Genomic DNA, 22,959 nt, shown 5'->3' on the forward strand with positions numbered 1-22,959 from the left:
CTTTTGCACAAGGAATACAATTCATAGAAACATAGCTGGCTTGTGTTGTTACACCACTGCCTACGTTATTTATATTTATATTCTTTACTTCACCTGTATGACATATACTTACAACTATAGCCACTACTAACTACTTTTAATTTAGTGAAGTTTTGAATGAAGGAATTTTGTATATCTGTAATAAAATAATACCTCATCCACTATTTTTAGGAGTTATCCAAACCTCCAAATAAACTTTTAATAGTTTTACTTCATTCAAATAATGTTTAGTATCTAGTGCAGACACAACTATAACTACATCTAGCAGAATCTTTACCTACATCTGAACATATTTTGCACAACCTTTTTTTATTTTTACGCTTCACTAGTCAGGTCATGTATACAGTCTAAGTACTGTATAATGTTCATAACGTATATAGACTGGAATCCTTTTACTTGACTTTTTATTTTGCTGCATGTATTGCTCCTTGTTCTTCCTTGTTTCCTGCACTGCATTAACATCCCAATTTTCCCTCTGGGAATCAATTACATCTTATCTTCCTACTTTAAATAAAATGAATTCAAATGTTGTATGAGACATTATGAATATTAATTACATCACTTCTGAGTTTGGACATGCATTTTGAATAGGGGCTTGAGTAGGTTTTGTTGACTTTCACACTGAAAATGATTTTGAATGAATGAATGAATGTATCTTGCAGTGGTGAAAGTAATTAAGCACATTTACTGAAGTATTGTACTTCTGTAATGAGATATTTCTACATTTCCTGAGTATTTTGTCCATGCTATGGCACTATGCACTCTTATTCCACTTCATTTCAGAGGGTTTTATACTCCAGGTTCACTTTGCTGCTAAGTACTTTGACTAAAGTTTTGAATGAAAGAATTTCACACAGTATACTCGTAGTAAAAGATCAACATGTCTTCCACCACTGGCTATTTGTAGGATTTATCCAAACTTCAAAAGCAAACTTGAACTAGTTTTACTTTATTCATTTTAATATAAAAGCATACTCAGACCAAAAAATAATTAGATTATGAATTTGTAAATAGCAACACACAAATAGCACACATCATCAGGGGAAGCAAACTCAAACACTCAGCCAAAGAGGCCCTTCTGCAGAAGAAATTTCATCAACTGGGTAAACACAAAACCTTCAGACATTTGGGGCATCACACAGACAATAACTGCAAGATGACTTGTGGGCACCAAAGTGCATAATGAGACAGATATTAGATACTTTTTTTCCTCCAAATCAAAAGATTATTTCTTATCTCCTGCCACTTTTACGCAAGATCCATATGTGAAAATTGCTTGGATAATTTATAACAACTGTCTGTATGTATATGTGATTTCAGTCAACATTCATATTCAACACTTACTTTTGGTTTGAGTCATTTAGTTTAGCAAATAAGCTGCAACTGGTATACAATATTTGCAAATGAAAATGTGTTAAATACACTTCCATCTTATGCATTAGAAAACCATAATGCTTTCTTGTTTTTTTTTTTCATTTCACATTTGAAGTTTATACATCTAATAACAGTAAATGACGTCATGCACTTTTTTAACAGCTAAAACTATTAAAAACAGAAATGTTACACTGAACTCTAGAGAGGAGTCAGATTAGTGCATCCAACTAAAACAGAAGCACTGTGCTGCAATGGTCCATAAACATAGATTATCTCTGCAGACAAATAGTTTCATCAATCTCACTGAGTTTATTCTACATCATAAACTATGATATCCTCCCAACAACAAGAGTCACTGCTGCTGTTGGGATTTCGACAAGTTCAGAACATGTTCAACAGTCTTTGTAATTTCAGGCCGGGGAGCCAATTAGCCTCAATTTGTCTGAACACCTGATGCATGTGTGTAATTGTGTGCATCATCCCCTCGTTTGGATCAAGGTAAATTCATCACAAAAAGAAAAATGTTAGTGCGCCACCTTATGGACATTGTTGGTTTAACAGTTGAACAAGATTGATTTTTTTTTGTTGTTGAAAGAAATGAGGAGCAGGGATAAACATTGAACCTTTTTAAAAACAAAAAAAATCAAAGAAACTGAAAAAATTATGATACAGAAGCCCAGAAAACACAACCAAGAAGCATATTTCACCTTTATAAACTGTGGTTTTTACCTGTTTTCACCCTGGTTCCATTCTGAAGCATAAATAATAGGCACAATACACACCACGCTGTGCTGTAGATGTTACAACATCTTATTTTAGGAGCACAATCAGGGAAAAAAAAAAAAAAAAAAAAAAAAATCACTGTAGATACTTCATTGCCCAGTCTGAGAAGCTCACCGTTTGTTTATGGGGGTTTTTTTTCTTTTTCTTTAATGGCTCGCTTATTTGCAGTTAGTTCAGCTGGTACAGGAAGTAGTCCATCTTGCATTTTTTTATGCCAAGTAAAAACTGAATTTCTAAAAACAATCATTTCCAGCACCATCTCTCTATTGCTTTAATCACATACTTTTTAGACACGGCAACAATTAAGTAACAAATTGCCATGGGAGGGATACATTGCATGTATACAAGCGCACACAAACCTTTAATCAGTTTTTTTTTTTTTTTTTGGTACATTTCATTGAAGCAGCCCTTCTTTTGTCCACTTTTGGTGGTGCTGTGAATATGATCACACATCCAAACAGCATGAGAAAGTGCACTAAAATACTGCTTAATGAACAGACACGCCTGGCTGGTTTTTGTCTCCATTAACAAATGAAAAGATGACAAGATCCAATAATGGAAAAAAAAAAAAAGAAAAAAAAAAGGGGAACAAAAACACCCAGAAACAATAAATCAGTCACTACAACCAATGTTGAGCACCTGTCTAATTGGTGAGAAGGGGTTAATTTCAGTACCAATTCATACATAAAAACAGATTTACAACATTGGTGGCCATGAGTGTTTCAAGAAAAGAGGCGTCCAGCCATCCAACAGCTTTACCATGAGTAGAAAAATAAAACATTCGGAAAGCCAATGTTCACTTTTAGCCTCTATTCAAACTATGCAGCAGCAAAAAGCAGCAGCAGCCCTGGCCAATGATTTTCTGTAGGACTACACAAAGACACACACACACACACGCACACGCACACACACACAGCCACACATACAAACATACATGCACATATTATTTCAATGTGTAAAAATAGAAGATTGAACACAGTTAGTATATAGATAGATAAATCTACTGCTTAAAGGTGGACGTTTTCAAATCTTGTGTTTCCCATTAACATCAATCAAATACCTGTCTAAATCTGATAGAGATTTATACATCTTTTTTTCCACTTCTATACATTTTCTATAAAACAGACATGGCTTAAATTAAATGATGATTAACAGGCCTAAAATACCTTCTTAATTCTCCTGTGCACTTTTACAAAATCCATTATTTACTAATAATAATAATAATAATAATAATAATAATAAAAAAAATCCAGCAAAAAGAAACTAAACAACCGGTTGAAAGCTCACTCATGTGTCACTGTGTTGTTTTGTTTGGAGAAACCGGAACCATAGGACACAGCAGGCACCCACCTGGGATGTCGTAAGTACAAATGATAGAAGGTTTAAATTAATTAGCCATCGGGGGACGTGTAAGAATGATGGGCGATTGCGGCAGAGCGGCTCAAAGGAACCACCAAAAAAAAAAAAAAAAAAAAAAAAGGAAATCTACATTCTAAAGCCCCACTTGGAAAATCTCAAATTTTGTGACTGTTGTCTTGTTTTAGTGCACAGTAGAAAGTACCCCTGAGTTCTAGGACAGGGTAGGTGCTTTATACAATTTAGAGCACCATCGAGGGTGAGGGGGTGGCTATACCCTGGGTTCTTCGAGGCTCTTTGGGGGGAAAATAGTGGGGCAAAAATGTGGTCCTGTGCTGTGGGATGTTTGAGCTGAATAGAAGCAGTAATTGGGGGATTATGATACAGTGGATAAGGCTCTGGTATACAATGTCATGGTCATCCTTGGTCTCCCTCCCCCCCCCGGCTGCAGCCACTCTTCATATGCAACCATATTTCTAAAGCAGCTAACACCCTCGAGTGACTTCATCACCAAGTTCTTAGCGCCGGGGATTTTTCACATTGCACATTACATTGATTCTATGTTATTTGTACTTTCTCCTCCCTCCCTTCCTACCTTGTAGGAAATTTCTGCTCTGTATTCCTTGTCCTACAGTTCATACAGTTTTGTTCTCTGGACTGCCCTGACCCATCCCTCCCCCTGTTTATTTCAATGCTGATTTAGACCACTCTGTTCTTGGGTCCGCAGGCTTAGTGACATGGCTGTTGCGTCACGGCCTCTCCCCCCTCCCCATAGCAGAAAGGAGCTGTGTTTTGAGGGCGTCTAGACATTAATCAATGGGAATTTTGTCCTCTAGTTCCAGTGGGCTGTCCTCAATGGGATCCTCACTCTTCCCAAACTCTTGCAGCTGCTGCCGCCTCTGCACTTCTGCCTTCAGGTTTTCCAAATCCTTTTGGCTGAAAGAGAGAAAGAAACACAAAAGACATCAATGCTGGATTCTTGCACACTTTCTGGAAAATTCATTTCTAGTATAGACTGATGATATTAAAACGAGTTAAATTAAAAGCAGCTTATTTATACTCCTCAAAAGAAATCCACGAGTAGGACTTTATAACAGTAAAAGCATCGATGAAAGAGATGCAGTTTGTATTTTCTTAGCCTTCTGTCCTTCCATAAATGTTTGTGGAATCAACAAATACTCTTGCAAATGGGGCCAACTTTAATAATTATTTGTTTTCTTGCAGAGAGTATTATGAGAAGCTTGACCACTGTCATCCATCTATTAATAGGAAACTACATAAGCCATGAGCTCAGCATAAAGAAATGACTAGCCTTGCTCTGTCCAAAGGCAGTAAAGTCCATTAATCAGCAGCTCTAAAGCTTAACAATTATATCTAAATTGTTCAATCTCAAACTAAAGTCATATGTCAAACTATTTCTTGGCCGGGAGTCCAAGAGTCTTAGCTAGTCACCTGGCAACATCATGGTAATGACAAGACTCCCAAAGTTGGATTATTTTTACCCTTTGAACAGAGCGAGGCTAGCTTTCCCCCCCCATGTCCAGTCTTCATGCTATACTAAGTTAAACAGCTGCTGACTGGAGCTTCATATTTCCTAGACACACTGTCAGATGTGAGAGTGGTATTGATCTTCTCATCCAACTCTCAGCAAGAAAGTGATCAAGTGCATTTCCCTAAATATCGAATTACTCCTTTAAAGCTTACATCCCTATCAGACAATTACAAACAAGCTAGTGCAGCAGGATCCATAAACACAAGTCTGTCATTATTGTATGCATGCTCTTCTTAAACAGACCATTGTCAGAGAGGTAAATGCAGAAGATAACGTGGTAAATTATGAAGATTTGGATTCTTAGTGCATTTATTTGGTTTATGCTGCAAGTTCAAAACAGGTGTAATGTGTTCTCTCCTTCTGGTCCTGGTCAGTAGTCGAGTTTTGAAGCCAGCTGTAACTGATCTATAACTTTTGGGTACGTCAGATAGAGCATTACAATAGTCCGCTCTGCTTGATTTAAAAGCATGTATTAGTCTCTCTGTGTCATTCAGAGGGAGAATTATCACGCTATAATATGAATAATGAAATAAATTATAAAAAGGAGATTTGGTGACAAACCCTATATGAGCCTTTAAGTTCAGTTCTGTGTAAAAAAAACTAAACCAGGGTTTCTTGCTTATTGGCTCGGTCTAAGTTCAAGGCAATTTAATGTTGTCACCTCTCTTTGATCCTTAGAATCATCATCTAAAAATGTCAGGTTTTTTTCCTATATACATACTGTATAACATAAAACTCCTTTTCCCCCTTCCTTTACCTGAGAGGTATGAAGATGATGCCATTGATAATGTTGAGCTGTTCAAGGACGCTGGCCATGCTGGGAGCAGTGAACTGATAAAGAACAGGAGGATATAAAAAACACAGCATTAGTGCCAAATGTTTGGAGGTGAATCAGATGCAAGTACAACATGTCTTGACTCTAAAGCAGCCACCTTGAGGGGCATGATGCTGGCGTTGGAGCCGTTCTTGTAGATCTCGTTCATGGTTCTCTGCAGAGCCACAGCCTGTTGGGTGAGGTACTTCAGGTACTCGGAGCTCTCCTTGGTTTTCTCATGTGCCTCACCCATCTGAAACAAGCAAAATAACACATTTAAATACATCACTTCCCCACAGCCGATAATGTGAAGTGTTAGTGGAAGTCCAGCAGCATGTACCTGGTTCTTGTAGATGGTGTATCCCTCCTTTTCATGCTGCAGGGCCGAGCGGAACTCAGCCTTGCTCTCGTAAACCCTTGCGACCAAATGATGGCTGGAAGAAGAAGAAAAGCATAATGTAAATCATCATGAATGTGAGTATTTTAACCACTACAGGCATGTAGATGATGAATCTCTGCCCACCTGAGGGCTACTTTGAGGGACCGGGGTCCATGGTACTTTGTATTGATGGTCAAGGCGTTCTCCAGGAACCTCAGAGATAAATCATACTCCATCACTCCATGCAGTACCAGCCCGATGTTACTCTGTGGAATGAGAAACGGTCATTAGTGTTTCAGGAGTACACAGCATCGTTCACAAAAATGTCTTTTCGGTAGGTTAGACGGTTAAATCACAGAGGCAGCAGTTTATACAAATTCACTCACGTCTAGCAGTGCCATCTCTGGGTGGTCCTCACTGCAAACCAACAACATGAGGTAACGGGCACGGTAAAGCAGCTTCAGAGCGGTCGACAGCTGGCCGTTGGCGAAGCAGTACAGAGCCAAGTGCATCTAGGAAGCAAACAGGAAATGAACATAAAAAAGGTGAGAAAGATCTTAAACATCTTTGGAATGAACTAAGAAAAGATTTCCTACAATGGGTGCGATAACTTACATATTCTTGAATTGTGTTGGGGTGTTCGATGCCGAGGACTCTTTCGCTCATCAGAACAGCCTTTTGCTGGTTGCTGAGGGCCTGCATGTAAATATGTGATTATCATATGTGACACGAAACCAACAGGACACGTGTTTGTAAGTCCTGACACAAGTTATTTGTATTTTTTGATTTGCCGGTGTCTACCTCAGGATGGTCACCCATGATGTAATTAAGGCGAGCTAGCAGGCGCAGGCAGGCACAGATCTCTACATGCATGGCTCCGTACACGTTGTTGAAAAGATTCAGAGCCTCGTTGATAAGCTCACAGCCTTCCTTCAGAAAACCTAAAAATAAAAAGGAAGACTAGTGAGGCGAGTCTCTATTCAGCTCAATCGATACCAAGTTAAAAATAAAATGAATACACTCTGCGAAACGTTTGTGAATTCACGTGTGCAAGTCTCACCTTGCTGCACCTTGGCCTGGCCGCTCTGGAAGAAGTGGAAGGCGTCTGAGGCTTTGGGGTTCACGTGCTTCACAACGGGGAAGATATTCAAGATGTCCTCCTCTGTGAATGCGGGTTTGTGGCGGCTGTCGAAGTTGTACTCCTTTATCAGAATCTAGAGGGCGTATCAAACAGATATGTGAAAAATCAGAGGAGACATGATGATGGATGATTAGTAAAATGGCATCAGAGGCCACACTGTTACCTGGATGCCTGTTTTGATAGAGATTTCTCTGAGCAGAGTGGATTTCTGAAGGTTGTATTTCTCCACCACCTGGTCCACGCTGTCACTGTGGAAAGCAAGAATATCATATTTGTGACCAATAATCACACAACAATTGGAAAATTAACCTGCCAACACTGGGTCTTCATGCTAGCATTAATATTTCCATCACATCAACAGACAAGTACTCACCACTGTATGGTGAAGTGATAGTAGCTCTGAGCCTCAGAGGCGATGTTCTTCCACAGCTCGCTGGGCGTCAGGCTGGCCCACGCCGTGTTGTCTCCACCACCGGGGACACGGTTGCGACGTTTGCGGTTTTTGCGGCGTGACACCAGCTCGTCAGGAGGCAGGTGGGCAACAGCGTCGGGGAAAGAGCTCAGGAAGCAGTTCAGGAAATGGCTTACAGCGGCAGAAAGAGCGGACAACTCTACACCCTATATGACGAGGAAAAGATTTGTTATTATTTTATTAAAAACAGAAGTAGGTGTGTCTTTTAAAGAAGGTGCACATTGTATGTTGAATGTTACCAACCTGGAGGTATGTCTTGAAGATATGTTTTGCACATCTGGTGATCAGCTCACTGATTCCTATTCTCTGTATTACAGAAAAAGAAATGTTAGAATGACAAAGCTTGAAGGTTTAAATTCAGGAAGATGTTGTATATGTTGGTGTTATAGTTTGATTTGGAGGGTTCAGACTCACATAGAAGTGCTCCAGCTGGGATTTAGCAGGAGTTTTGTCCACAAACTCCAGAACGGTGCCCAGATAGCGAATATTGATGCCTCTCTGATGCAAAGCCTCCGTCAGTGTGGCTCCATCCATTGGCAGAGCGCTGTGGTCCAAACAGTCTTTAACCTGGTCATTAAAAAAAACACACACTTAAAACTCAAGACACATCTTGCAGTTTCTCCTCGTACAGGAACTAAATGTGAGGCTGTAGCTGTGTCACTGACCAGTGATGGGATCTGGCAGGAAACCAGGAAGGCGGCAGCGTCTTTGAGTAGCTGTTTCTGCTTCTGGACATCATCTGCGCTATCGTCTGGGAAACGCACTCCTGGTTCAACAGAAGACACATCATCACTTCTGTGCTCATGTTCTTCTCATAAGTCTGCTAACTTCACGCACAGCCCGAGACTTCTGACTAATTCTGGCATATTTACAGTAATGTTTATTAATATGTGCTGTCCCTGTGAACTGAATAAATAATTTAAATAAATCTTGAAGCTTAATGATTACCTATCCTTATCATACATACCTGGGGAGAAGATGTCGGGGTTGAAGCGAATGTCGAAAGATGTGTTGCTGATGGAGCCGACAGCCTTGCAGGCATTGAGGACGACCTCGCGGCTTTTGGGATCTGTTAGAAAACGGGATCAAATACATGAAAGAGGTTTAAAAAGATTTAAATGAATGTAACAGACAATAATTTACATATATATCCCTGTCATCATGTAAGAAAAGCGACAGTTTTGGCCATGCCCACACTACAGCTTCACAAAAATCCTCCTAAAAGAAGATCAATCTGAGAATGATGACCTTATTTTAGAGAGTGAGAAAACAATAATGTCAATTAAATCATTATTGTTTTAGCATTTCAGTGCGGACAGAACTAAACCACCAAGCCACCGTCACATTTAAACATTATGTGCTCGAGTGTAGACCTGGATTTAGTCAAGTACCCACCACCATTTCAATGCTGTTGATCATGAACGACGGCAAACACTTATAGATTAGGTCAGTCTGTTTAACAAGCAGATTACTTTGATTTACAATCAATAGGCAAGCGTTATTTATCATACACCAAGATATTATTGTTTTCATTCGGATTAATGGACACAGCAACCGATTATTCAGTAATGGCACCACAGGCTGGAGCAGGGGTAGATGGGTTGATTGGGGGCAAACACTCATACCCAACGCAAGCTGAGGACTGAGCAGGGACAGCTAGTCAGGTGGAGAGAAGCCACTATAAGACTCTAAAGTCCTACCAAATACTCTACTACTCTAAAGCTATGGACACACACACACACACACACCCCCGCATGTTCTCTCAAAATGAGTTGTGTCAAGATGGCTATTCTCAGTTTAACGTTGCTTTTATATTTAAATGCTGCTTTTCTCTATGTGATTATTTATCCACCAGTGTAGCTCTCCCTGTGTTGTCCAGGCCTCGCTTTCTGGGGTGTTTTTGGACGTACCAATACCAGATCCATCTTCGGCAACTAAGGTCTCCGCTAGCTCTTTGGCCTGAGCTAATCCTGGAATACTTTCCTCAAGCTCCTTACCCTCCAGTGGGCTCTTGCATTCCCCATTCTGTGTAGTTGCAGGGTCTAGAGGCCCGTTAGTGGCGGGCTTCGAGGAGTTTTCTTCCTCCTCAGTCGTTGCCTGTGAGGCAGCAGAAGTGCTGTTGTCTGTAGAGACCTCTGCAGTAGGTTCACTAGGAGAATCTGAAGCTGTGGTCTGTGTCTGGGTTGTATCAGCATTGCTCTCTGTGGTTGTTTCTGAGGTCTCTGTGATGGCAGGTGTTTCAATCTTGTTAGTGTCCTTGTTTGCTTTCTGTTGCATGAGCTGTAACGCTGCCATCTTCATGAAGAGAAGATATCTGGGTTGGGACAGAGTCAACGGTTAAACACATCTATGAAGTCATGGTTTTATTGATCAACACAGTAAAGCTGATTATGATGCACACAAACACCTACCTGTGCTCGACAAAGGCCTCGATGAGCTCCTGGCGTAGACAAGCCAGGCGGTGGCGGTGCTGGCGGGGGAAGCCTAGGCGCTGACTCTCTGGAGGAAGCTCCTCTCCATCCACAGGCAGGAAGTTAAGGTCAGGAGGGAAGGTACGAAGAAGGTCCAGAATGTAGTGACGACCATCATTCCCGATGATGCCCTTACACTCGACTGAGGAGCACAGCTCCACTGAGTCGTTCTTCTCATTCAGCACATTGTGCCTCTGGACCTAAGATTTACATCCAGTACAGGAGACTGATTAAACATCATGCTGGAGGTTGTCAGTCTCAATATGATCAGAAAAACAGGACTTAACACCAACGTTTAACTGGATTTTGGATTTTTTCTTTGGTACTAAAAATAATCATACAGTAGAGACAACAGTTACTGACCTTGAGTGGCCTGCTGGTCTTCTCCAGCAGATCCATGTATTTGCTGTGAGACACAACAGTCTTTCCAAAGTCAATGGAGCCGTAGATGACGCTCTGCTCCTGCTCGCGCTCCAGGATTCCTGGGATGATGGACTGAGCAGTGACACGGTAGCCTCTATAGTCCACCACCACTGTCCCCAGAGTGTACAGACCCTCCACATCCACGGCCCCGTAGGCTCGTACTCCGTTCAAGTCATTGGTGGGTGCAGCGTGGGCAGCGGCATCGCCACCCAGCTCACGATAATGGTCCCTCACATCGAAGCCCAGGCTGAAGAAGATGTTGTTCCAGATAAACATCTGCATGCGTGTTTCCTCACCGGGGTTGATGGCCATTACGTTGCCATCAATGACTGCCATAGCGCCACGAGTGGCAGCTGCTGCAAAGTCACTGTGAACCTACAGGACATTAAAAAAAAGAATAAAGAAAGAGAAACTTAGAAGAAGGAGACGTTGTTGCCAATGAAAAGCTGGAAGTTTACTCGTGACATTGGCATCACATTGCTCGTTAGCAGAGTGAGTCAGCAGTTTGCGTGATTCAGCATCTGCTGTTCTCTACTGCTGATATTGTGAAGGCAGATTTGGTAAAAGATGCTTTAATAAGCTAAATGTCCACAGTGTGACACGAAGACTGAGGCTCAGCAGTACCTTGAATATGGCGCGCTCCCTCAGCAGACGCTCAGGCAGGTTTTTCCGGGGAAGCTCTCTGGTGGTTTGCAGCTCCTCATTCCAATCTCTTGTCTGTACAGAGAAAAAAAACACAACTTACCCATACTGAAAAAGATTTTTTTCCCCCCTACATTTTTCATCACTCAACAATCTGCCTGATGTACTGCTGTGTTCACACACCTGTCCAGGTATGTGCTCCTCATAACCCAGACGAGAGGTGTAGGCGTCCTCAGCTCTAACGCAGTCCATGGCGTGGTCTACCTGTGGAGCAGTCCAGCTATACACCTGGAAAGGTGTGGCTATCCTCTCAAACGGGTGCCTCTGGACCCTGGAGCAACAGCAAATAAGACATCACTAGATCCATTCCTCTTTTAATATGTCTGTTTTTGTTGCGAGTTTGCTCTCTTGTGGACAATATCTAGATCACCAACATTACAAGCCACAAACAATGAGATGTGCAAAGGTGAAATGATGAGTCTAAACAATATTTGTAATCATTTAGTCTTTTTTCATTCTGTCCTTCCTGTGCCTGAAGACTTTGACCTCCTAATTTATGACCAGGTCTTGACTGTAAAAGAATGTGTGCTTACTTGGTTAAATAAAGTTAATGAATGAATTAACTTAGAAATGAAGCACGTCAAAGAAAGGAAGTTCTTGTACAGCACATAGTGGAGTATTGCGATACTGATGTATGGTATTAGAAAAAAAATCTGTTCTGCAGCTCAGAATGAAATTGAATCATCCCATGTGAAACCACTGGCAGGAGGAACAGGTTTAGTGGAAGTGAAGGCATGGAGAGGTCTTTACCTTTTCTTCTGCAGGGCAGTGAAGTTCTTCTTGAAGGCGGGGCTGATCTGGCTCAGTAGCTCCACCAGAGAATGGCTCAGGAAGCTTGGGTTGGCTGGCTTAGGGTTGAAGGTGTAGGTAGTAGATCTGGAGAACACATACAAGCACATATTACATTTTTATTACTAAAATGAATATGGGGTAAACATAAACATAAATAACCTGGCCTGGATGGGAAAGTAGGTTTCATGTAGGTGTGAAATTCTTCTTTTATAGATGCTGATTTAGAAACTACAAAACACCTCGAAGAGTTCATGGCTGTGATCACACCGTTAGAAAGATAAAGGTCACCCTGCTCCTCACACTACAGCATCACTCCAATTGTAATCCAATTAGATCTCATTAATTGGACTGCTAAGTCCTTGCTGGCATCCAAAACTAATCCAAAATTAGAACTCTGAAACTGCTAATAAACCTCAGCACTTGCACCTCTACACACTATCCTCCATTTATAAGTACGTGTGTTGAAGTTTATTCACAGTAGTATCCTGCCTTTATTTAGTCAGACAATCACATCTGACTGCTGCCAAATGTGTTCACTAGAGCTGTTAGTATTTTAAATAATGAATACTGAGGAGCTGTGGAAGTCGCTTTGGCTAACAGTGACTGCTAAATGATTTGTGTATACATTATGTATTGAGAGATTATGATATTAATAGGAGTGACCACATAGAGCTGTAAGAAAATACGAGATTGAAATGTTGACTGACTGGTTGAGGTAGAAGCCGCGAGTAGAGGCAGTGACGCTGACGTGGCGCTCCTCCACAGTCACGATGTACAGGTACATTAGGTCGCCGTGCATCTTCCTGTTCCCAGGTGGAGGGTTCCAGCCGCTCATGGTCAGGACCTTCAGGCACTGCATAGGCTGTTGAGGTGTTAAAAGTATTAGTTAATTCACAGTTCTGCTATGTTCTATCATGTTTGCATTAATCATTTTTGTTTTATTTACAAAATGTAAGGTCTACAGTAGGGTTCTCCTCACCTTCCAGTCCTTGTTCTGTGGCTGGAGGGGCACCAGGGGGCGATCTTTGCTACCGGGGAGGATGTGCTCTGGGGGAGTGCAGTCAATCTGCTCCAGATCGCTGCCCTTCTTCTTCCTCTTACCGCTATCTGCAGTCAAATAACGAGGCACGGGTCACATGTCACTGCATTCAATGTACATTAAAATGCATGCTCCAGATGGCTGTGCAGGACACATCGACCCCTGCCACGTCACTCGCAGCCACACAGGAGAGTAACAGTGAACACACATACCTCCCAGGTCTCCGTCGGTGAAGATGCTGAGGAAGGAGAGGGAGTTGCAGTCCACTCCATTGTAGGCGTCTGATGGGTCCAGACTTTTCAGGAGGTCCCTGATGTGACGCACATGGATGCGGGCTTCGCGGACTGTGTATGGCTCTGATGGGAAGACAAACAGCAGAAACCCAAAAAAGCAGGTAATGTCAGTACTTAACAGTTCAAGAAATAACAAATCAACTTAACACCACATTTACTGCGGCTGAGGTTGCAAAGCATTGTTCAAGTCTATCAGGTTGAACATGTCTTAGTAAACAATGCCAGTGTTGTCTAATCGGTGTTTAGTTAACAGTACATTTGAGCCGCTGACATTTGACATTTTCGCTGCATACCAACGAGGGCGAGATGAAAGGCGACACTAGATGCTTTGTCACCTTTGCTGTAGCTTCAACATGCAAAAGGTTACAGTGTGTGCAGCTTCATGTACTTGATGAGCAGAGCTACATATTTAATATTCAGTACAATGAAACAAAGCAAGTAACGTGATAACAGCTTGACCTGTTACTATCATTTTCTACGTCTTCATTTTTTTGTTTCTCTTTGCACCACAACACCGCAAACTGCAGCTAGGCGTCTGACTGACCTTCCACCACTTTGAGCAGCGAGGCCTCCTGCAGGCCCTCGATGGACTTGAGCTCGGCGAAGTTGTCGAGCACGTTTCCATCCAGCTGCAGTGAGAAGCAGGTGCGGTGGCAGGTGTCTTCGCGGTCCATTAACACCTGATGGATCTCCTGCACCATTTCCTGGGGAGACACCTGAAGGAGGAAGAAGGGGAAGGAGATGAGAAATATGATCATAACCCCCACCCCCACCCCCCCCCCCTCCTGCTTTAAATTTTGTTAACTGCCACTGCGGTGTAATTGACGAGCTCTCTCTCTCTCTCATGGAAAGCTAATCTCTACCTGGAGGTCGAACGGCTCTGTCCCAGGTGCCTGGATCTTAACGGTGAAGCCTGTGTCCTGGATCACTATCACTTCCTGTTCGTTGGACTCCTCGCCCCCGTCCACTTCGCCGTTCCCGTCCTGCTTTAATTCCGCGTCCTCCATGTGCTCGTGTGCCCCGTCGCCGTTCACCATGGCTTTATCTGCACTGTGCCCTGCGACGGGAGAAACAACGAAGAACATGAGCGAAGGCAACAGACATCCAGATCCTGACATGGAGACACTCAAAGAAGCGATTTGGATAGTTCACCTGCTGTAATCGGCACTAAGTCTGAAAATATAATACAAAGCAATTGTTATAATGACGTAACATGAAGATATATCCCTATATCTCCTTTTTACAACTGGCAGCTGCACTTCTGACAGTCATCATGACAACAAAACCACCAGACTTTTACTACTACTACTACTACATCAAACCCCAGACACACTGCCAGGTCTGTCATAAACAAAGCACACAGACCCAGAGGTTGGATGACCTTACCAGTAACCTTATGAAATATTTATGAATGGGTGAACAGAGCCGACAAAAGCTCAGCTGCAGTATTGCTGGTGCCGTGAGTGTTGGTCTTGTTAATTCAAACACAAATAAAGCTGATTAGATCTGCAGCTTACAGCAATATAAAAACGCGACGGCTTCAATCAATCATCAACTGTACGAGCATTATCTGTCAAAGTCTAAAAAGACCAAACTATGACAAACACTGCAGAGATCACTAATAACTGTATCAAAAACATGTGGCAATAAGTAACCAGGTGTTCCTGCTGAATGAGAAAGGGATCGTGTCCGACACGGACCGGCTCAATCTGACAATGTTGCAACACCGGAGCAAGTTTAGTCAGGAGGCCTCGAGAGGTTGAATGCATGAGATTTCAGCATTCACACAAGAGGGAATTATTGGTCACTTGTTTGCCTGATTTTGGACAATTCAATAATAGCAACCCGGCTAGTAATCACCTGCTGCTGCCCTTTCTTCTATTAAAGACTCCACTCCCTAAAAGTGAGAGTTGTTCAATGTGAAAATCTGAGCTAAAATACCAGACACCTCCTTTTATTACACTCTCTATTCATGCATTGTGTTTTCTTTTCTAGAGTCATTAAAAGATAAGGTGAGTGGGAAATGACAAGGAACTAGGCTGGTTTATTAATTCAAAAAAAAAAAAAAAAGGAGTGGGGGTAGAGTATGTAAGATGTCAGACAACTGTTTTCTCTCACTTGGACTCTGCCAGCCACTCTCAGTGTCCTTGCTCACTGTCAAGGTTAACACAGCGTCAGGGTTACAGAAGAGAGGAGGCCAGAAAGAGAGAGAGAAAAAGAGAGAGAGAGAGAGAGAGAGAGAGAGGGGTGGGGTTTCATAAGTGGACCGCGACCCCGGGTGAGAAGGATCGTACTGAAATGGAGGTGGAGTGGTGGGGGGAGAGGAAGGGCCGAGGAGAGAGAGAGAGAGAGAGAGAGAGGGGGGCGAGTGGCCACGCTCTGAATACCAAACATAACAACGCCTCCAGAGCAGACACACAAGTTAATAATGTTGCAAGACAAGAGACAATGAAGAGTCGCTGTCTCGTCACAGTGTTTCCAAAATGATGCATTTCTTATCAGATATGAGACACTGTTTCTCTTTTTTTTTTTCTTAGCAGCAAACATTCCCTGGAGACACAAGATTTAACAGTGGCAGGCTTTCTCCTCTTCACATTACTATAAACTGGATATCTTTTGATTCTGGCTTTTGGTCACCTTGGGCTTTGACAACTTGTGACAGGAATTTTTCACTATTTTCTGACTTCATATGAACTAAAATTAACCAACAGACTAAACACACGATGAAAATAACTGATAGTTGCAACTCTAATGAAATTATCGGCCCTATTAAGTAATTTCATTTCAAATAAGCAAACTGTCTTATTAAAGTCAATTTCAGTCTGGATAATTAGCTGTCTGTAAATGTGCCTTTAAAAGTTAACTGTCTTATTTACACTGTATTATCTGCTAATTAATGAGCACTGCTTCTGTCACATACATACATAAATATTTAAGCTTTTGTAGTTTAACCCAGGTTCAGAAACTGAGGACAAAGTGTAAAGGTGCTCTTTGATGATTAAATAATAATAACTAAAACATTTTAAATGGCTGAAAGCAGTCAGCACATTGAAAAAATTAAGAGTCCAAAGTACCAGAAGCACCATGATTGATGAGGCAATTCAGCAGTGTAAGCATGACAAAACAAAAAAAGTGACCCATTTCCCAACAGAAGCTGGGTAAGAAGTAGGGTGTGGGGTCACACAGAGAACAGGACAAGTCTCATGTCTGCCATTGTTTAGTGAAGGGAGCAGAAATAGAGAGGCATCAAGGTTTTTTCCTTGAAATATTCTTGACAGTTTATTTTGACTGGAGGAGGAAAGGCTGGTAATTGGGTGAAAGGGTTATTTAAGCAAATGGGTGAAGCATGACAAAGCATTTCAGCTAGAATAACTTTCCAAATGCAAATGCGACGGATTAAATAGTCCATGTAAATGTGTTGAGTCTGCAGTGGAGATTTAGGGAGACAGAAGAAAAACATACATGTCTATATTTAACACTACAGCCATAAAAGACTAAGCAACATGATGATATAAACACTATATCTCGAATCAAAAGATATTTGTCAATCAGAGAATTTGAATGCCATTTCTAATGAGGTAGCTGTGCCTTTAATATCATATTCAATGTTACACAGCAGCATGACTGTTTTTTATGCCAAATTTGGGTTTTATAGGAGGTGTTTAATTAATGTGATGAAGCTGAAAAAAGACTCAATTGACTTTCCAAAAAACAAACTGTCCTTTCCTCGTCATTTAGATTTAAATATCTTTCACAGAGTTGCTTCCACATTTACTCTCTGACTTTGTCATGTGAAACTAAAATTTCAATAAAACAATTGTTCACAAAAAAAGAGTTGCTTCCACATACTGAGCATTACTGATCAGCTTGTACTGAGACCAGAACTACACTAAATCAACATCAACTAGTTTGCAGCAGGGTTTAAAATGCGAGCAAAATATCATATCTGAGAGGTCCATGATTCAAATAAAACTACTGTACAGTTATGTTGAGATTGGACATTTAGCAGAGAGAAGTCCTACAGGTCAGAGGAGTCAACATGAGGAATCAATATACACCAATCAGATAAAGACAGAGGAGTTCAGAGAGATCATTCTCACATCTTCTGTCAGATACTGTGATCATTTTAATTGGTGGTATCTCCTCAGATAAGTCTTAGCTTGTCACCCAAACTCAAGTCTCTTGTTGAAAACAGAATAATAAATCCAGCAGTCAGCTATCTATCTACTCTGTGGCCCTTGACATGGGGACCGTGGCTGCTGCCATGGCAACATTAACCAGGCAGCCAGACAACCCTGAAAACAACAACAACACACAAGGTCTCTGAAATCATGTTCACTGCACCACAAGGTGGCACCGTGCTGGTGGACAGACAGACCCTGAGTCATGCATCTGCAGTGGATCAACAAAAAAATGACTATAAGCTCCGAGGTTTACTTCAAAATTCATCAATCAATTCCTCAATTATAAAATACATTATATTTTAAACACATTAGGCTTAAGTCAATTGATTAATTTACATTAATTAATGTAATGATTTTTTTTTTTTTTTTTATAATTGGTTAATTGCTTAGGGCATTTAACCAAAAACATCATACATGATGAGGTTTTAGCTTCTCAAATTTAATGATTTGCAGCTTTTACTGTTTTATATCAAACGTAAGCTCAAAAATTAAAAATTAAGAAAATAAGCAATGAGAAGACTTCACCTTGCACTCTGGGGGCTTATGCTGATGATGATGATGATGACATTTCATGGACTCAATGAGTATAGAAAAATACTTGTCAGATTAATCAACAGTGAAAACAAGTAGATGCATCCCTACATAGTATATAAAAGAATCCTTAACATGATGAATAAAGTCATTGCTTTCCTAGTTTGGGACATGGTGCGCCCACAAGGGGTCACAAGATAAATCTAAGAGATCATGAGATGAATACTGGGATAGAAAAATAAATCTTACACATAGAAGCGTGTTTATTTTTCAGATTTTTCTCTAATCTTTGATTCTTATACTTTGAGTACTTTATATCTCCTCCGGCCTCATAAAATATTTAAATGAAACAGCCTTATGGAGGGAAAAGCACCGTTATGATTCAACCACAGCCAACGCATGTAAATGTTATCTTGTACTAAGAGGTCATAAATAAGAGAGATACTATACCTGCTATACATGTGGTGAACACAGTAACACAGACTGATGAGGCATGGTGCCAAGGTGTCTGTGAATTCTGGGATTAATCAGTTCACTCTTCACCCTGCAGGAGCATTAAAGCTCTTAAAACCACCAAAGTTGACCCTCACCTCGACCTGTCTGCTATGCCATGTGCTGCCACGTCCTGTTACATCTGCGTTACAACTCTACACCGGCAGTATCAGACACACGTTTAGGCCATCAATCCTGTCACAGTCCCCCCATTTGGGAAAGACAAGTATTTTGGCTTCCGATCATCCCAGATAGAGTCTGCTCAATCAATTTTATCCATTACTGTCTCAGGTAGGTTGACAATGTTTCAAGTCTGCCTTAAAACAACAGTCAGGTGTCCACATGATCACTGAAAAGAGTTTTGTCCTCACTGTAATCGTCCCTCCAGTTCATAATGTCCATAATGAATTTATCTGAAGCTTATATGAGGCTTCAGCAGTCTGAGTTAGTGGGTATCTGCCACATTTACAGTCTTCTTAGCATCAAATGTCCTGTTTGTGTTTTATTGTCGAGCTGCAGTGGAAGTACAGTAATAAAAAGAGGGAATTTAGCACTAAAAAGATTGCAACATTTCACTAAAGCTAAATAATATATTCAGTTAAACTTAAAACACATTTTGGCACAGAGGGTAGACTGTAGATTTGGGTGCCATTACTTACATTGTAAGTACATTATGAAGGGCTCTTCTAATGGCCAATATGAACAGGAAGAATTATGACTATGAAAAATGTACCTCAATGTTCATTTGAGCACCTGACTGTTGTTTTATAACACATTTTAAAAATTGTGAACCCATCCATTAGCAAGTGCCTAAAGTGCAAATTGGTGCAGGACAATATTTCAACACCAAAACATATTAATTTTATTATCACATAAGATAAATATTATGTAAAATAACCTGAACTATTTGTTTCAATTTTAAAAACCACAGTATCCTCTGCTCCATGCTGATTACAGGTCTGACAGCACATGTGTAGCTGAATATCCAACCAGACAACCGGATGAATGAAAATGCAATAATCACAAATGTTCATCCACAAAGCAGCACAAGAAAACACACTCCTGTCTGTCTGTGCTTTCCCCCCCAATGCAACGACAAACACACAGACGATTCAAGGTCTCACATGTGTCACACACCGACACCGAGCGGCTGCAGTGACTTTAGTATATCTGTCTAAGTTGTGTAACATGAACTTCACCAGCTGACACCTCTCCTCTTCTCCTCTTCTCTCTCTGCTCAACATGAATCCACCGACAACTTTTACCTCACAGCATACTCACCAGCTTTGCACGACTGTCCACTATTATTCGCGTAACCTTCCCACTCACTTTGCATGCACCATCATGACTTTTTTTTTTTTCTCCTCTCTCTCAACAACCAGCAGCTTCCGCTTCCCAGGTCGAGAAGGGACACTTGATCTGTTCTTACCCGGCGGGGAGGAGGGGGGAAGCCGGGGAGTAAAATACCAACCACCGCCGCTCACCTCATCTACTTAACATGCATTTTTAAAGTAGCAACACCTTACACAACAAGTAATCATCTCCTTTTTTTCTTATAACCTATCTAAACACGTCTTTTAGATAAAACAAAAAGTATGCCACCCCCCTGTATTCATAGAGTGAGCTGCTCCACTGAAGGTGACCTTCAGTTCACTCTGCACGCTGTTACGGAACATGTGCGTCAACACAAGCTGCAGCATTGTGCTAAATCTACACACACATACTCTGCAATATTACTAGTATAAGTCTCATATGGATAACTAGTTTCCAGTGTCTATGCTCGTCTGTGTTGGTTAGCTAATGTTAGCTGCATATTGAATGAGGAGGCTATAATGTAGGCATGCCGGCTACTGTGTTTGCTTCCAGTGTCACACGTACAGGCTAATGACTAATAATGACCAATGTGACACATGCATGTATAGTACAGCTGGGTCTGATCGTGTCATGGTTGCTGATAAACACACACAAGAAGCACGGTCAGGGTTGAAGAAGACATGTCATTATAACACCAGACAGCTGGTTAGCAAAATGCTAATGCAAAGATGCAAGGTTGGTCTCCTTCTCCTCCTCCTCCTCCTCCTCCTTGGGAGTCTCTCCAAGTTGTTGAAAGAGACCACCTTGCATTCTTTGGCGTGTGTGGAGGTTTTTTAAGTCCCATAACAAAGTATAAAGGTGATGTCACCGGTGTAATGTGGCGACAAAGGCATGAAAACGTGCAATGAATCACTGTGTGGCAGCTAAAACAATTGAATGCACAGTGATGCTGCCTGTGTGGAGATGTAGGTTACTGTGTTTTAAGGTGTGTTCAATGCAGGAGTGAAGAAAGACAAGGCTCTCACCACAGCCGCACGACTCCTTCAGACGTGTCTTGCTGGTTTCCTTGCCGTCCTGGGCTCCATCGCCGGCTTCATCTGCAAGATCAGCCGGATTACAGCTCGGCACTGACGCCGGGATGTCATCTGTCTTGCTCACCATGGTCGGCAGTCAGTGTGGCGGCAGAAATTCCCCCCAGCAGCAGCAGCAGCCTGGCTTTAAATGTGCGAATCTGTCAAAAGAAAGAAATATACTAGGAGGAAAAGAAAAACAACAAAAAACGCAGACTGGCTGGCTACATGCGAAGGGTACAAGGCTTACAAAAACAAGTCAGCCCGAAGGAAGGACAGTGCTGTACGTGGTGGTGAACACACGTGGTTTCCTCCTCCTCCTCCTCTTGACCTCTTTGCCTTTGCGTTGCACTTCCCCACCCACCGACTGAGGCGCTACGGAAAGCCACATGCGTCAAAGTGTGTCTGATAGTGTTGTTGCCTATGGTTATTGCACATGTAATATAGCTAGGTATCTTCTGTACTACATTATAGACAATATGGGGTTAGTAAAAAGACAGAATACTACAATACTTTTACTGTAATTAACATCACACACATATTGATTTTGTTCTCTACTGACCTTTGACCCAGACACCAAGCCTTTGACAGTTTGACCTAGATATCATCAGCCTCTGTAGGTCACTAACAAGAATACAGCCAGTGGTGGAAGAAGTACTCAAATCGTTTTGCTTTAGTGAAAGTACCAATATAGCTATAATATAAATAAGCTCCAGTGCATGTATCTCTTTTTCTCTTTCTCTTTTTTAAAGCTAACAAGTATGCATACTGTGTAAGGTATATTGTTTAATATTATATATGAACATACAGGCTACTAGTTTTTTTAACCTAAAAACTAGTAGCCTGTATGTTCACATGTAAGCCTACAAAATTAAATGGCCAAATAAAGCTATGCAAATTTCCGAATGTTCTGGCAGATAAGGTCGCTTTAGTTTAGTTTAGTTTAGTTTATTTGGATCCCCATTAGCTGTTACCTAAGCAACAGCTACTCTTCCTGGGGTCCATGTTAAAATAAATAAATCAAAGTATTTCTAAGCCTAAAAACTAGTGTCCCAGATTACAAAATCTATACATTTTGAAACAATTTGGCACGAGGAATTATAATATAAGTGCCATCTTCCTTTTGAGTAGAATATTCAAAAATTGTCTTGTGATGTACCAAGGAAACATCTCAGGGATTTCATAATGATATTAGGTGTTGATATAATGTGTTGGATTCATATGTAAATAAGGTTAACCAGTCAGAATTGTAAAAAGTGTCCCACATTACCCTAATCTACCCTAAGTAAAAGTCCTGTATGAAAAATCCTACTTCAGTAAAAGTTTATAAGTATTAGCAGCAAAATGTACTTAAAGTATTAAAAGTATTCATTCATTCCTTCTGATTGATATTACATATTACATTAGATTATTAATCCTGAAGCATCAGTGTGGAAGCAGCATGTTGTAGCTGCTGGAGGTGAAACTGGTTTGAACTAGAGTTAGCTAGTTTAGTCCAGTGGTTCAAACCTAAGGGTTGGGCCCCTCCAAAGGGCCACTAGATAAATCTAAATCTAAATCTTAAATCTAAATGTAAATGTTAATCTATAAATTAAATCTTAAAATGATTAATGGGAGAGGAAAGACATTTAAGTTTGCCAGTATAAACAGGAGGAATGAAATGAATCAAGCTAAACCTGTTTTAATGTTTGTGCATCTGACTGTTCAGTGTTTTAAGATCAACTCGGGTCTCTTTTCC

General features: G+C 41.1%; 1 protein-coding gene across 3 annotated transcripts; it reads right to left on the reverse strand.

Moving 5' to 3' along the window:
- Positions 1 to 972: 972 nt before the first annotated feature.
- Positions 973 to 21,482, reverse strand: cluha (clustered mitochondria (cluA/CLU1) homolog a). Of its 3 annotated transcripts, none has more exons than XM_053320644.1 (27): positions 21,177 to 21,482; positions 14,494 to 14,687; positions 14,175 to 14,346; positions 13,550 to 13,693; positions 13,278 to 13,405; positions 13,006 to 13,160; positions 12,257 to 12,382; positions 11,630 to 11,777; positions 11,429 to 11,521; positions 10,745 to 11,179; positions 10,322 to 10,581; positions 9,908 to 10,224; positions 8,878 to 8,979; positions 8,576 to 8,676; positions 8,325 to 8,477; positions 8,154 to 8,216; positions 7,812 to 8,056; positions 7,602 to 7,686; positions 7,358 to 7,511; positions 7,099 to 7,238; positions 6,913 to 6,993; positions 6,684 to 6,809; positions 6,442 to 6,563; positions 6,259 to 6,352; positions 6,037 to 6,171; positions 5,862 to 5,935; positions 973 to 4,488 (listed from the first exon to the last, which is right to left on the reverse strand). In XM_053320644.1, the coding sequence occupies exons 1-27, from the start codon at positions 21,310 to 21,312 to the stop codon at positions 4,362 to 4,364; spliced, it is 4,110 nt and encodes a 1,369-aa protein (XP_053176619.1). In that variant the 5' UTR covers positions 21,313 to 21,482; the 3' UTR covers positions 973 to 4,361. The 3 variants fall into 3 exon arrangements, with proteins under 3 accessions (XP_053176619.1, XP_053176617.1, XP_053176618.1); XM_053320642.1 differs by having other exon boundaries at positions 9,821 to 10,224; XM_053320643.1 differs by lacking the exon at positions 21,177 to 21,482 and adding an exon at positions 20,119 to 20,194 and having other exon boundaries at positions 9,821 to 10,224.
- Between the last annotated feature and the right edge of the window lie 1,477 nt (positions 21,483 to 22,959).

Source organism: Scomber japonicus, chromosome 6 (genome assembly GCF_027409825.1).
Source record: "Scomber japonicus isolate fScoJap1 chromosome 6, fScoJap1.pri, whole genome shotgun sequence".
Lineage (NCBI taxonomy): Eukaryota > Metazoa > Chordata > Actinopteri > Scombriformes > Scombridae > Scomber > Scomber japonicus.